Below are 16538 nucleotides of genomic sequence, written 5' to 3' on the forward strand. Positions count from 1 at the left end.
CAACCTAATAACACGCAATAATAACAGCGCTAACCTTTTGGAAACCTGACAAATGTAAACAGACACATGTCAGAGTTGCTTAATCAAACCACAAATTCCCCCTTACTAACTTGTCACAGCTTACAGAAATGCTCTGTCCCCATTAGTGCATAATGATCAATTCTGAGAAGCAGCAGATGACACACACGGAGAGGGTGAAGGTGTGACTTCTCCAGAGCTCACCGTCGAAAATGATACGACGATGACCAACTTAACAGGAACCAGCAGCTGCGTACTATACTACCAGTCAGTCAGACGATAAGCTAGCAAGGTGTAAAATATATATACGGAGTGAAGCTAATGGTTAGCTTAGGAGGGGGTTTAACTTTCTTGTTTCAGGTTAGAGAGATGTAAGAATGTTCCCTGGTCGCATGAGGGGAAAAAACTATGGCACGCTGGAAAACAATAGTCCACCCAAAAGATGATATTGGTAAAGCTCTTACACAACTGTACTTATCCCAGTGTGTGTGCGTGCGTGTGTTTGTGTAGAATCGTAGACATAAGAAGGAACATTGCCATTTATCTTGTTATAAGAAGTGCTACAAGCTTTCAGATCAAAATCAGCCTTTTGATTTTTATCTTAGGCTTATTGTGGTCTAAACTTAGAAAGCCTTTCATTGTACTGTATTTGTTTTGTGTGCCTCACATTCCTTTAGACATTGTTGAGCATCATAGTAACGCAGAAAAATGTCGGTACTGAGTTAACTTAAATGAAACTGAATACTTAAATAAAAGTGTTGAATGAATCATGAGGTCTGGCTCATGAAAGTATGGTGTGAACCATTTCTTTAAGTAACAGTAGCTCAATAATTACTACTTTATTCCAACGAAATATTATATAAACTGCACCTGTATTACCGTTATCATAATATTTAACATGATATATTACTGTGCATTTCCCCTCAAATGTTTCAGTTACTGGCTTCCAAACAGAAAGTTGAATAAAGTTGTCAAACTACCGCATTCTCGCCAGGAGTTTCCCTGCAAAAATGAGGCTGTTGATAGACTACCGAGCTCACGTTTGTGACATACACAAGCACACACACGCCCTTCCCAAATAGGGCTGTAAATCTCCAGTGGGATGCCAGTACAGGCAGTACCCACAGACGCAGTTTCACAACTGGGAGCAACCAAGTTGGAACTATATATACACGAGCTGACACTCCAAGCAGCCAGCGCCGCTCACTGTGGACAAGACCACATGGAGATAGCTAATAAGACTAGTCAGTTACTTGACCACATACTAATCGCTCAAGACAGAGCTTCATATTTACGCCGACGGAGATCAAGTGGAGAGGGAATTTCTGATCTAGTTTAAGAGAGTTACATTTGTTGCTAATGTCACATTAATGCAGCATTACTTCTGAGATGGAAAGCCATATACATCCTCCACAGATGTCAAGATACTATTTCAAGAGCATGTAAAAAGAGGCCACTGACCTAAGAAAACAGAAAAAGAGAGCCAGATAATTCTGGTGCCATGTTAAGAAGTAAATGGGGCGGTACTCACAGATAGAGAGATACAATCTTGGAAGCAGCGTGTCCTAAATCTGGTATGGAGGTCAGCTCATTGTGGTCCAGCCGCCTGAAAGGGACAAACATATAAATAGTAGTAAGTTAGAGAACAAAACTGTGCCACAGAGGTATTTTTCCAAGTTGATGACTGAAAACTAAACAAAAATACAAATTCTTATTTTAAATCTCAAATTTAGGCACAAAAACAGAGCCTGCATCAAACTAAAGCTACACTCACTGTGTAGCACAAAATGTACATGCTCACATCACGTGACACAAATTTCATTCAAACCCTGTATAAATCAAAACATTTCAAACACAACTTGTCACGTCTGCCACAGAGCAAGTAGCAAGTCATCCTTTTAAAAAACAAAAATAACATGGGAGTAAAACAGATGTCGAGGAGCGTTTGACTGACCCGCCGGCCTGCCAAAGATGTCACCAGTGTGTGTATCACCAGTTAGCTTGTGTATGTGTGTGTGTGTATCTTGTGTGCTGGCGCTGAGTGACACAGAGCCAAGCCCTCTCCTCACCATATAAAATATTTACAAGGCCGGCGTTGGCCACAGTATCGGGTGGTGGAGGGGAGGCTTAATATAGAAAACCACCACTTTATTCTCAATTGGACTTAGTTCAAGGCAACACGTATGAGGATGCTACTAGGAAGTACAATGGCGACCATGGACGTTAGTCAGAATTAAGTCATTGATAAAAATGTAGCGCAACTCGTGGATCAAAACGAACTACAGCAACAGTCAGAGCTGAACATTTTAAAACACTTCTGACAGAGTCCTTTAGAAAATGTTTAGGTTGCTGTCGACTGCCTCGGAGGGAATCACGTGCATGTGTGAGTATTTTGTAGTTGACTACTTACAGCTCTCTCAAATTGGGAAGGTTGTCAAAAGCTTCAACATTGATGGCGGACAGCTTGTTGTGGCCGAGATTTCTGAAAAAACACAAAGAAGTAAATACAATTATGTTCCAACAATCAAAATAGCAGCAGCGCCAGCGACATTTTTCATAACTTTTATTGTATCTGCCAGAGCCATTTTTCAGTAGTTCAAATAAGGATCACGATCAATAACAACAATTATCTCTGCCATTTGACAAACAGCCTCGTCCCTTCACATTCTGTATGCCTGAAAACACTGCAGTACATCCATTCAGCGGGCCCTCAAGGAGGGCCAGATCAATACTATCAATACAGAGTGTCTCTCTCTCTTGGCTCACCTTCCAAACATAACCCACATGCTATTCATCTGCAGCAGTCAATTTGCACTTTAGATGGTGTATTTAATAGCTGACACTTGACTTGTACAGAGGCTTATTAGAGTGATTTGTCCAGTGATATAGCATTACCGCCTTCAGAGAAGGAGGGGTTGTGTGTGTGCACATATGCATTTCACACAAAGCTTCCCACAATATGAATAAAACTTATTTCATGCATAAACAAGACACACAAACACACACACACATACACACCCACACACACACACGTCTGGCCTGCCTGGCTGGCATGCAGCCTGCCTGTTGGCAGAGAGCAGGCTGCAGTGAGAGTGGCGTTTGTGTGGTTGGGTTAGGCTAGGCCAGACAAAGGGAGCCCACAGCTCCGAGCCGCCTGCCTCCCGCCCCTCCATCCCTCTGTCCAGACGTGAGAGACAGCCCAGGAATGTTTCACAGGCTTGCCGAAAGATGGCTGCTTGTTCCCAGACACTGGGGACACTTTAACCTGATGCAACACATTCCTCATCCTCTCATCCCACCGTGGCCTTAAAAGACCACTGCGGGGGGAAAGGAGCTTTAGGTTGAACTCTGTGGCAGGAACCGTTTCTTCTTTCTAAAGAAGGCAGGCATGGATATAAAAAGCTGATGTGAGGAGGCTGGGTCAATACCGTAGCAAAAAACTGTTATTGTCTTACATCATACACTCTTTTTATTCTATCAATCAAGTCTGACTCGACAGATTTCCCTTTCTTGTCTTTGCTTGATTGCAGATAATGACAGTCTCCCTCCCTAAATCTTTCTCTGTGTGTGTGTGTGTGTGTGTGTGTGTGTGTGTGTGTGTGTGTGTGTGTGTGTGTGTGTGTGTGTGTGTGTGTGTGTCTCAGATAGTAGCAGAGCATGTGTCTGCCCTCCAGGCACAGGCCTGAAAGGAGGTGTGCATGTGTGTCTATGTTATGATCATTTACTGGGGCATCTCCAACCAGGCCTAGATCACAAACTGTCGTCCCCTGTAACAGGAGGCAATTACCTTGTTGAATGGTGAAACTAAGTGAAAAATCACACGGCTTTCTTATGGGCCGCCTCTGCCTGGAGGTACATATTCTGTTGATCCATTACCAGTCCCAGCACGACTCGCCTCCACTTGGTTTTGGCCCGCAGTCCTCCATTTTCTATTGCAGATAGTACCCGGAGATAGTACCCCTCCATGTAGCTGGTCGTCACAGCAATACCACACACAACTGCCGCGATATAATGTTCAATGCAACACACACACCAGCGACCCACAAACAGCTCTTGATTTAAGTTAAAACATTTCAACATTACTCAGAATGTAAAGACAGATAAGTGGTATAAAAACTTTCCAGCTGTGTTTTCCTCTGCCGTTGTTGCTGCAGCGTTCTGTGTGACGGCGGGAGCAGAGGGCTCTGTGAGCGGGCAGCTGGCCGACCGCGTGAGCTCCTCTCGCGGGTTGCCGCAGGCATCCCCCGCCGCCACTTGGGGAGCTACTCAACTCCGAAATCTACACAGCTGATTTCTCACCTCAAAACTTCTCAGAAGTGGATTTAGTGATGAAATAATGTATGAAAATTGTAAAATATAAAATGATGACGCAGTGTATAGTGGCGATTCTCTCTGACTCATCAGGTGATGCGAAAAAAAAGTACCTGGTACAAGTACAACTTTCCCACAATGGAAAACCAAAAAAAAGTGAGTAGAGTCGAGGCGAGCTGGTACTATGCAGTGGAAAAGGCACTATATATTCAGCCAACACACACACACACACACACACACACACACACACCTTGAACTTGGGAGAGTCTCGTCATCTGGAAGAGCAATCAGTTCTTTTTATCAACCTGCTTTTGGCACAAAACAAGTCAAGGAAGTCCACTAGAGAACCTCGCATTACAAGCAAAGAAAGATTTATGCAGGAACATTACATCCAAAGAGCTTTTTTAGCATTTAAAAGGCAGAGGAAATTGGCTATGCACATATTCATAGGCATGAACTCAAAGCTTAAACTAAAGAACAAGGCAAAACAGAACAAAGGGATGACTAACAAAAAAAGCAAGTCACATTTGAACTCCAATCCTGCCGTACTGAAGCTAAAGGCACTGCAACAAACAAAACTGGTCCTTTGTGCGTGTACACAAGCATGCATATGCTTATTTCTGTAGTGTCACCTGTAGTGTTTACTCCACTAATGGGCAAATTCATGAAGATTGCGCATCACTTGCACCTCTATCTGCCCCAGTCTCAAGGTCCGATAACATAAGATACTGACCTAACAATATTACAGAGCAAACACGGCGTCTCTAACTGCGTGTGGCTATCAGCGTTGGTGTTTGTGAATCAGACTTTTTTTTGCAATGAGGCTCATTTGCATAGGAAGGGGCCAATTTTTTGTGCCAAATTTTACCATATTGCATATTATCCAATTTAAAGATGTGCAAACAGCAAGGGAGCATCGAGACATTATTTGCTTTTCCTTATGTGGATTTGCATCTGACTCTTTTTCCCTCCATCTCATTCAGACAGATTTACTTTCTTGCCTATCAGATTAGACAAGTTTTACAGTGTTTCAACGCCTACTGTGGGAGGCAATGGTGATAACGTTGGTTTCCCTCCCAGACGTGTGGGGTGTGGGACAGACTCCAGTGTGCTTAATGCTTTCCAGAAAGTAACTTTACAATCATGCTGTTTCTGGAAGAATTTGCCATGCCGGGATTAGAAGCCTAGAAGTCATGAGAGTTTTGGACTTGGAGAGGTTTAGACACCCAGACCAGAATGTACTGAGAAAAATGAGAACCTTCCACATAACCTGTCAAACTCTACACTAGGTGCAGAGAACAGACCAGCGTTTACGTCACATCATTCAACCAGTCGGAAAAGGATGTATAGCTGAGATAGGAGTGGCTTTCATGATTAACCATGGCAAAACTACAAAGCCGATTGCCTTAATGCTTCAAACACGGCACTCCATTGTATGGTACAACTAGTTTACACAATTGAGCAGGAGTGTTTGACATTAGTCAGCGGGATTAAATTCAAAAGCACTCTCTGCCAGGTATGTAACCAAAGAACGTGTGTGATCATTTAAGGCTGCATGTTGAGCCAAATGCTAATTTTCCCAATGAATTCAACCTTTGTACAGTAAATGATATATGGTTTAATAGCATTATGAAAATAAATGTATCACTGTAGCAATTTGTAAAAAACTTAATAATAATCAAACAATAACTACTAACCACAGAAACGTGCAGTGATTAATCTGGTGGCACACTTCAACCTTCATTCAACACGCAAATTCCTCTGAAGTCATCATATTTAAGTCAAATCTGTATATATTGAAGCTGGCCCCATTCAACATTTACAGTCCGCTCTAAACTATACTAGCCAACCTTTCAACTGTGTTCTAGCAAACTGCCGGCCATCAGTGCACACAAAGGTCAGCATGACCTCTTTTCTGTCAGTAGAACTGGAGAGACAAGAAACACGAGGGCAGCTGGAAAGAGTGCTGGTCTGGGACAAAGAGGTGCAGTTTATACTCCCACCGTCCAACCCCACCCAGCCACCACAACCCAAACGCCTCTCCGCACTTTACAAACAATAACCACAAACACTGAGACACTGTTAAATATCAGGAGGAAAAAGCTTGTCTATGGAACACGCCAGAAATTTGAAACGCGAGGCCGCAACGTAATAATACCACAAAAAATAGCAGACAAATGGCAATGTCTGAAACAATCACCCACCTGTTGCCCTGAAGCAGCGTCACTAGCTTAGTCAGTTAATGAGTCCATACAAAATGAACTGATGACGATGTAGATCATTGAGTAAGTCACCTATCAAGTACAAAAACAAGTATTTGCTAGTTGCTAGCTTGCTTTTCTCACATCCATGTCATTACAAACATGTACAACCTTGGGTTTTTAGACTGTCTTGAGACCCTAATAACTCATCTTTTGTTTTTACTTTTTATGGGCTTGATCAACTGATAATCAGCCAACCACTGGAAGGATATATGAGGAACCTGAGAAATATGTTTATTTGAATTGAATCTGGAGAGAAAGTCTTCAAAAGACAACGTGATAAACTAAGGCCCGTCTGACTAAGCAAACTGTCTAAGGAAGAAAAATAGGGCTCAGCGCCTGCAGTACACCGTCACTGCTGGACCATGTAGCTGATCTAACATATTAAACTTATTAAAAGGCTTTAAAAAATAGCTGTGTTATGGGTGCTGTGGGAGTCGAGGAAAGCTGGGAGTACAGGAGTGATGTCATCGCATATGACACTATGCTTGTAAGTCTGTGTGTGGGAGAGAGGAGATATGGGGAGGGAGGAAGAGAGCAGGGACTTGCACATACAGAGATGCATCATCATTATCTTCCCCCATTTCTATCTTAGATAAATGCTGTGCGAACTTTGCTCGCTGAAAGTGTGAAGTGATGAGCCTTCTATAGACCAGCTGGGAGACAAAGGCCCTTTAATAAGGTCGTTTTCAGAGCATCATAAAACTAGTCAAATAAGTGTCAGAGGGCCAGACGCGCACGCACACGCAGGCACACGCACGCACGACTCTTCCTGTCATTAAGGGCCAGTTTATAGCCAGGCAACTGCAGTGAGAGTGTACACAAAGCCAACACCAGCTCCAGGCCACCATTTTACACACCAGTCATCCAGAGGAAGGAAACAGGCAGAACAAAGCCGGTATCTTATCAACTTTGACAAGGTTAAAAGCATAAGCAGACGAACAAGATATGCAATAACAATGATAAAATTGATGAGCGAAATGAAACAAAAGTAAGAGTAAGATCTCGGTAGGGTTAGGAGAACTTTCCTGACCATCACCACTCTCGCACACACACACAACTCAACAAAAGGAGTTGCTCTGGCCTTTTGAAATCAGCCAGGCCAAGAGCGTGACTCAGTTTCTGAGTTTTTTCCGAGGCAGGAAGGAGGGCCACATCTTGGGGCCATGTGCAATGCCATTCTTCACGCTGCTGGTTTGGCGCTGACGTGGGGGGGACGGAGCGGGGCACTCCAAACAAACAGGGAGAGGGGTTGGGGAAAGGGTCTGCACTAGCCCGAGGGACTGCATGAACCCGCAGCCAGGCCCAACGACGCTGGCCTGGACACCCCACATGAGAAGCACAATAATGCTGTCCACACTACATACATGTATTGTGCACACATTGTCCACACACACACACACACACACACACACACACACACACACACACATGCTCCGGCATTTAACACTGGATTCTAGCGTGATAACAATGCAATTTGTTACAAATGGCGCCAGGCTACTTCATTATGAGTAAAAGGAAATGAGTGTCCCCAATTAATCTGAAAGAGTAACATAAATACTTGCCTCTTTAGTGGGGCTATTGTTTTAGTACTGTGCAGAGAGCTGACCTTGTGCTCTCAACTTCAAAAGGGAACAAAAAGACAGATCGTTAGTCAATTTCTTCCAACTTACTGTTTATTATTATAACAGAGCAAAATTCTGCAATAATTACACTCCAGCCAGCGGTGAAACAAGTGTCTAAATAGTGGACTGTGCTACCTCTACAATCTAAGGGCATGTGAAAGTGTGGCTGTCTAGACAGTGGAGCTCTGATGCACCTTTCCTTTCTACAAGATCAGAAAGTACAGAGGCTAATTTGGCACAACTCGCAGGCACGGTTCAACTCAACTTCTTGCAGGACTGCCTGTTTTCTGGGGAGAAGCCTGCACAGTACCTCTCCCTCTGTGTCACGCTTTTTTCCCCCTCTTCTCTCTTAACATCGTCTCCAGATTTCCAAACTCTTACCAGATGTAGAGAATTCACAGATGATTCATCGATCAAGCCCACTTTGTAGACACCGACTTCGGGGGAGAGGGAAAGGTGGAGAAAAAAAAAGAAACTTGGCGCCTTAAAGTGTCTTCACAAAAGGGCCATCTATTCTGCTGACTGGATTCCTGTAGAATGACTTGTGGCAACAGCTGTTTGATTGTCATTAAAGCCGGTGCGAGGCCATGAGCTCATCCCATATCTCCATGTTAATGTCAGACTTTATCTGTTATTAGAGTATGGCCTCGGCCTTAGCTGCTCCTTCCTAATTCGTTCACAGCTAATGTTTTGCATGAATCATCTTAATCGGTTAAAAGATCATTTTTACAATAATATGCTGGCTGCTTTAAATTTCCATATAGGAACTCCCTGTGCTTTTACTATCCAACTTAACACCAAAAATCCCGATAAGGGAGGGAAAAGTAAAGAGCAGCAGATAAAAATCTGTGCTAATGATAATATCATCCTAAAGCACTATTTAACTTCAAAATATCTGCAAGAGATCATGCTTGTCTCTAGGCGAGGGAAACTATGACAATAAACAAACTTGGTATAATCACTTCCAATACCACAAGATTACAAGGCTGTGTAGCGAGAAATGCCCTAGAAACCACAAGGGGCTGAGCCCTGCTGTGTGCTGCTGCTGCTGCTGCTGCATCTCTGCCCCAACTGCTGAAATGTTCACCTGTTTAAGCAATTGGAGAAGTTTCTGCAGTGTAATGTTCACACACCAGCCGGTCCTTCTACCATGTTCAAACTTACGAACAGTAGAAAAGGCCACGATTGAAACGCTGTACCAAGGGCAAGCATAGTCCTACCGTGGTAAATTATTTTTGCATGCATATTTAGTGCTTGTAAAACACAATATGTCACAATATGTGACATACAGTCCTGTGATGTTTCATTCCCTCTGGGCTTTCTCAGTGGGTTACAACATGTGTGACAGTGGTTGAGGTTTCTGACCACTGACAGGACTCTCACCAAGCACCGGAACCACCCTGAAGGCAGCAGCGGCAGCAGGAGTGACACTGACAAAACACTTCCATGCAGTGGGTGGACAGTGTCCCCCCCTCATGTTCCCCCAGGCCAGGTGATCTGCAGCCCCACCCTCCGCCGACCCGTCCACAACCAGCCAGCTGAGCTCCCTGCCCCTGTCAGGAAACCACCAACACAAACCCATTTCCTGAGGGCAGAAGCCAAAACCCACTGTTGGGGGTGGTGTTTACCAATAAGGCTGTACCGTGTGGTATAAGGCTACAGCTTGGGATTGAGTCACAGCAGAACATTTGGTGTATGCCAAACATTATGGCTGGCACATTGGGAAACCACTTGGGAAACGCTGGGTTACAAATGAGACCATTCAAGATCACACACACACAAAAAAAAAAAAAAAAAAAAAAAAAAAACACACGTAGCTTTCTGTAACAGTAAAAAAACAAAAAGGATTTTACAGTCTCACAGGAGAAAAGACGCTGGCAAACAGACACCATGCATCTGCTTTATCTCTATCCAACCACAGCAATCTCAGCTAAAATTAGTAATGTTCATGCTTTTATTTACTTGCAAAACCCCATTACCCCTGTGGCACTGTGGGCAAAAATGCATTTTATACACATTAGCGTGGTTGCAAATAAGATAAGGCACCACTCCTGAGAGGGAATATGTGACTGTGTGAGAGCAAACTTGCTTTGAATGTTATTAAGATATTCATCAATCAGAAACAAGGGACAAGCATCTGAGACGGGTGCGTCCGTTTGTTAAGTGGTAGAAGCACTGATGTGAAACAGCAAAGGACATGTTTGAGAGAAACAAATTCATGACTGCAGGGGCTGAAAACCTGTGTTGTCACTCTCAGGGATGGGACAACATAAATAACTGATACAACAATATCCTATGGCCAATTTTCTTGCAACGCATTACCAAGTCATTAATGTTGCAATAGGTTATTAATACACTGTAGTAAATGATTGTTTTTCTTCTTTAAGGGCATGCTCCATACCTAGTCAATCACACACCTAGTCAGTTCTCCTGCACGACCCTCAATCATCTCTCCTTGTTAGCACCAGGATGTGCCAACGTGTGTTTTTCCTTGATTCCTCATCAAGGCCGCTTTCTCACCAGGGACTATTAAAATCAGGGTCCTGAAGGGAGATTATTTTGACAAGTGGAAAGCATTAGGGCAAATCTTTTTCCACATTCAGCCACAGGACTGCTAGGACTGATACTGATGGGTATGCTTAGGGCCTTATGATTTCTGCGATGCAGAATTTGATATTAAAAACAGAATCAAATGTAAAACGCGGAATATCGTAGAATCTGCCAAAATGTGGAAGTAATTTATAAAAAAAAATATTTTTATTTTCCTTAGCCTTATAAGCGTTTTTTCCACAGCTCTTTAGCCAAATGTAAAACACAAAATTCAGAAGAATTATAAGAAAACTTTGGAGGGAAGATTTCATAGGGCCCTGTTTGCTGCTAACACCTACCCTCTAGCCACCGATCTATGGACACATATTCATCAAGGTTCCCAGAATAAATCTTGCAAAGTGCTCTGAAAGTGACTAAAAACAGAGCTCCTTATGAGCAGGAGGTGAGAGTACATAATGAAGGTCTAATGCCCACTTTATGCCACCATTAATCAAAATGTCTTGTAATCATAAATCTGTGGAGGGAATTACAGGCTGGTCTTGAGGCAAGAAAAAAACCCATAAACATAAAATGCTCACACCACAGTTTGATCTAACACTGTATATGATGAGTTAGCCAGAACGTCTTGTTTATGTGCATGTATTAAATGAGAAGGTGACTTGGTGGCAGCTATCGTTTAGGCAATTGCATTGGGGGATGGGGGTGGATCACTGCTGTTGGAGAGGTATTTTCTTGTTGAAGAGTAAATTGCAAGAATTTAAATCAATACATCCTAGATGTTTAATGAAGAAGGTTTTTTTTTTTAAAGATCAGCATTTATATTTCCATGTCTTTCAGAAAGTATGAGCATGCTGCCCGCATCATTTGCCACCTGCACATAACTACTAAAGGAACTGCAGCTCTCCTAAATCCTGGTGGAGATATCATGACTCTCCTTAAAAACTATTTCCCTCTGTGATCAGCTGTCGAAAGGCAGGTCCTTAGGTACTACTGCTGTGTTCATTACTGTAATCCCAATTTAAGAGCCCGTATTAAGATAATTGCAACATTTACATGACAGCGCAATCTTTCTTCACCCACACAAAAGGGTGGGAAATTGCCATTTCTGTTAAGCTGGATTTATCCTCTCTGCTTGAACTACCTTCATTATAGAGAGAGTAAAGCAGAACCCAGAGGACTTTTAAATTCTGTAAGCAGTTGTACAAAGCACACATATATGTACGACTAATTGGGGGTGCTTCTTGTTGATTGAAAACTGCGGTCCCACATGTTTTATCTACTTGTTTAACAGTCACATCCTGCAGGTGTTTCAGGTTATTGGGATATTCCTTTGAGCCTTAAAGCTGCATTGTGTAGAAGAGAGAGGGAGGAAAGCTGACTTCTGTGACTTGTGTTTACTGACACCCACCAGTACTGTCCTCCCTACCACCACCACCACCGCTGCTGCTGCTCCCTCCCTGGGGTAAACATAACAGAGATAGTCGATTCCACACTGACTTCACTTGGCTCAGACGCCTGAAGGTAGAGATGGACAAATGCACTTTGTTCAAAACTAAGGCGCTGTGCAAGCCGACACTCTCTGCCGGCTCTATTGACAGGATAAAACTGTTATTGTTGTCCTGTACTCTAAGCCTTGCTATATTGTCATTTGCACATAATACAGTTTCTTTTTTGTCTGTGAGTAGCATACACCCACATCCTCGTGCAAAAGCTGCACTCAAAAACTAAAATAACAACTTTAAACCCACAACACAAAAAGTAATTTGATCCACTCCAGTGGACAGGACTTGGCGTAAGGTACCTTATAATGGGAATCACACCGGGCCACAAGTGAAATTGTCCATACTTGTCTCTTAGGGTTTACAGTAATCATCAGCTAATCTGGCTCGTTTACAGAGCCCCGAGGAACAGAGCTGGTTTCCCCTTTGAGTTACCTGCCAACATAATGTGACTATCTCAAGTGGTGTGGAAATATGCAACCTAGGTGTTTTAAAAGATAATTCAAAGCCATAAAGCCATTCCCTTTGAAAACAACAAGATTGCGGGTCCTTAAATCTTGACCGATAAGGTTTGACGAAGATAACAGAAGCAGACTTGGAGCGAGACAGTGCTCATGCAGGACTCTATCTTTGCACAAACCAAACGGTTAAGGGCAGCTGTTTCAGACGGGACATTTGTCCCACAGCAGCTTGTCCATTGTCCATGAGGACAGGAGAAGCAGTGTGTGTCTGCATACATGCATGATAAATAGCGTCTGCACTTGAACTTGTCTAAGTGGTGCTTCAGGGCAATGAGGCTACCCGGGCACAAGTGCTGTTATTCATCTTTTTAGAGGACTTTTTAAAAGTTGCATTCCTCACTTCCCAGGGGAAGATAAACTGCTTAACACAGGAACCTAGGAGCCAGAGAAGTCTTTGGGTCTTTGGTCTTTAACCCCACATTTCCAGCAACACACACAAACAGATGCTGAAAATAAGACCCCTAATTGTCACAGAACTCACAATTGCCACTGGACGTCGTGGTTGCAAATACACAGCGGTGAGACACTAAACGCTGATTTGGAGGACAGAGAGTTGTCTTGTCTGTAAATAAATTGTGTCATTCCACTTGATAAGTGCTGGAGTTCCTTAAACATTGGAGGATGTTTCATAAAAATGTCCCCAAATTGGCTCATTTCCTAAATGCGCTGGCAGACAGGGTTTCAACTGTTGTCAGCCTTCTCCTGAGGAACCAGAGCTTAATTTACAAGAAATGTAATTTATGAACTTTGGCTAGCAACACAGAAACAGGAATTAGAGTAATACCTGACATAAATCTGACTGAATAAAGCAGAGGTTTATTTGTTATGACATGTTCGGGTGTATTTGTTTACTCGCCCTGAAGGGACAGTTTGTTCATTCTAACATTGGAAACATGAACACATTAGAATACACATGTCTAGTACTCATGTGTCAGAAACCATGAAAGATATCAAAACTGATTGACTGCAAACGATGATGAGCCGTGATTATATTTCTAAATTAATCCAACTTCCAGGCAGACTGACTTTAAATTAAGATACATTATTCTAGGAATTTGATAAATAAAGGAAATTGTTTCTGACACATAAGACATGACCATTTTAAGACACAGAGTTCTTGTTATTATCCACAATATGTCAACGTGCCCTTGAGCATGTTACCACCCCCAGATAAATAACTGTCCCACTAACAGAACACTCTGAGTGTGTCCGTCTTCTTGCAGTTGTCATTACACCTGTTAAACTGCTGTAAATACAAGTCAGCAAGTCTGATTAAACAAGTTTAAAAAAAAGAAAAGCATCATCACATAATGCTGAAATAGACAATGGATTCTATGATAAATACATCTGTATAAATCACCCATGGTCACTCAATTAAGAAACCATTTCGCCTGCTGTACTGTGCGTGAAAGATGGGGTGAAAACTGAATTCGTGAATTGCATAAACAACCCTAATCAAGTTACGACGTGATGTATGAGGACTATCTGAGCAAACAGTGCCGGTGGTTTGCTGCTCCATTAGTTTCCAGAGTGGGGTTCAGGGACCTCCGGGGGACTTTAATAGGGTAACAAGGGGGGTCCCTCAGCAAAAATCTGGAACAGATTGATTTTACTTTTAAAACTTACCCACTAAAGAAGTTACTGTTATGAAGAAGAATTTAACACAACTGCTCTGAAGGCTTGCTTCTCACTCCCTGTTACAGTTGACAGATAATTATGCAGCTCACAGCAGAACCACAACAATATTCTCAGACGGGATTCCTTGAGCGAAAACCGTATCAACAGGGGTATCTACACGCTATTTATCTGTGTCTGCGGCAAAGTTTGAAAGTTTCTATGTCACTGTGTACTTTTCTTTTCTTTACAAGCGCTATTACCCCGTTATGGACTGGTCAATAAATAGGCAAGGGCAACTAAGCGCTTTACTTACAAGGAAACAGTCCGGACGGGAAGGTCCAGAGGCGTAGCTGTCAGCTCCAGATTACTACAGTCCACAGAGTCTCCGTTGCAGGTACAGTTCTGGGCACATGGCAAGTCTGAACTCAATCCATAACTGATAAACAGTTCGACCGACAAAATAAGATAAAAAACACAACGAGAAACACATCCAAATCGTCCCAGGGACGCCGCCATTTTGTATCCAGTTTTATTAGCGCGGCCGCTGAGCTGTCTCCTCGTACCCACAAACTGGAATATTAATGTGGCTTCTGAGAGACTGAATGCCTTTTAGAGCATATTACTTGTCTTCTTGCAACACATAGGCTACTACGAAGAACTGTGGGGCAGTAAAACGTTTTCCATCCCGACAACAAGAAGTCATTGAGGACACAAGTTCCCAGTCCAACTTTCCTCTGGTGTCCGACGCGGGCTAAAAATCAAAAGGTGATTCACAGATTAACTAGCTGAAGTATGCTACAGCGAACTTCTAACTTATGTCGCCCTGAACTTGAATTTAAGTCGCAAGAGCGTGTTCATAAAAGGCTAAAAACTACTTAACGATACCATAACTGCTTCAGGTGACGTGTTTTGAAAACATGCAACAAGCAAAATGTTAATTAAAGGACAGTGCGCCCGAAGAGCTCTCAAAGTAACTGTTGATCAACGGAGCAGCAGCACAACTGTGTAAAACTTTGAAAAACGTTTACTCTGATACTTCTGACGGGGTTAGAAAATGTCCACCACAAAGTTGAAGATGTAGCAAATAAGTTAACGTTAAGACCCGCAGGAATAGTGCCGATAACTCCAGCGTTGCTCTTTCTCTCTCTCTCTCCCTCTCAAGCCGAGTGCCGCACGTCGTCCAGGTCTCGCCAGCACTTCACCGCTGCAGTCGAATAAATCCAACTTTGAAATACACACAGCCCTTTCCAGAAGAACTCAACAAACAGCTTGTCAGGTGCGGTCTGTGGTCACAAAATCTCGACGATCCGATTAATAGCAAAGTCCCACTCCTTTTGACCGTGTACCACCACCGTGAGTTTTTTCCTCTCTTGACTTACTTTTCCTTTTTTCCCCGGTGATCTCTCCGTAGTCCCACGTTGGATGCACAACAGCGATAACAGGGTCCTCCCATGGCTCGCTGCGATTGGCTGCTGCGGTTTGATGGGCGGGTCGAGCCCTAAGCTGATTGGTCGTTACGGGTTCTCCGTGCACCGCGGACATGGAGAGCATTTGAGCGGCTGTCAGTCAGCGGTTGCTGGCCCCGCCTATGTTTCCCACCCCGGGGTGTGAAACCGCACCACCTCCTCTCACTCTCACTGCTTCTTAAAGAGACAATCACTGGGATCAAGCTCTGTAATCGCATTATAACAAGCCATAATAACATAATTGCTTTGAATGCCACAACAATGCCATTTAAAGTGTTTGTTAGTAAGACTGAAATCAAGATTTACATGTAGGCCTAAAGGAAAAAGTCAGAGAGACAGTAACAGACAGCACGCTAGATGTTTCCTCCAATCTAAATACAGGAAGTTTAAAGTAGAAAGCGAGCAACTTGTGTCTTGGCCTGAGTCTAACACTCTTATTAATTTTTCCATCTATAACTATTGTATTAGTAGGTGTGCATCCACAAATTGATTTTAACCTCACTCATCAGCTCTGTAAACGATCAACTGTTGCATGTATTTACAGTCAGTCGGCCTACCTACATACTTTTAGGCTACTTTACTTGAATAAGTCCATTTTTGTTTCTTTATACATCTAATCTAACTACATAATGTATCACTATAGATTAAGCTACACATCAGAAAATAAAGG

General features: G+C 42.9%; 1 protein-coding gene across 1 annotated transcript in view; it reads right to left on the reverse strand.

The window, feature by feature from the left end:
• Positions 1-14918, reverse strand: part of lrig1 (leucine-rich repeats and immunoglobulin-like domains 1) — a 36557-nt gene extending 21639 nt beyond the window's left edge. Inside the window, 3 exon segments of the mRNA XM_038696068.1 lie at positions 1550-1624; positions 2429-2500; positions 14716-14918. Of these exon segments, the coding sequence (XP_038551996.1) occupies positions 1550-1624; positions 2429-2500; positions 14716-14918 (350 nt within the window).
• Positions 14919-16538: the final 1620 nt, after the last annotated feature.

This window comes from Micropterus salmoides, unplaced genomic scaffold (assembly GCF_014851395.1).
Source record: "Micropterus salmoides isolate LMB-PRFRI ecotype aquatic unplaced genomic scaffold, ASM1485139v1 Ms_hic_scaffold_4, whole genome shotgun sequence".
Lineage (NCBI taxonomy): Eukaryota > Metazoa > Chordata > Actinopteri > Centrarchiformes > Centrarchidae > Micropterus > Micropterus salmoides.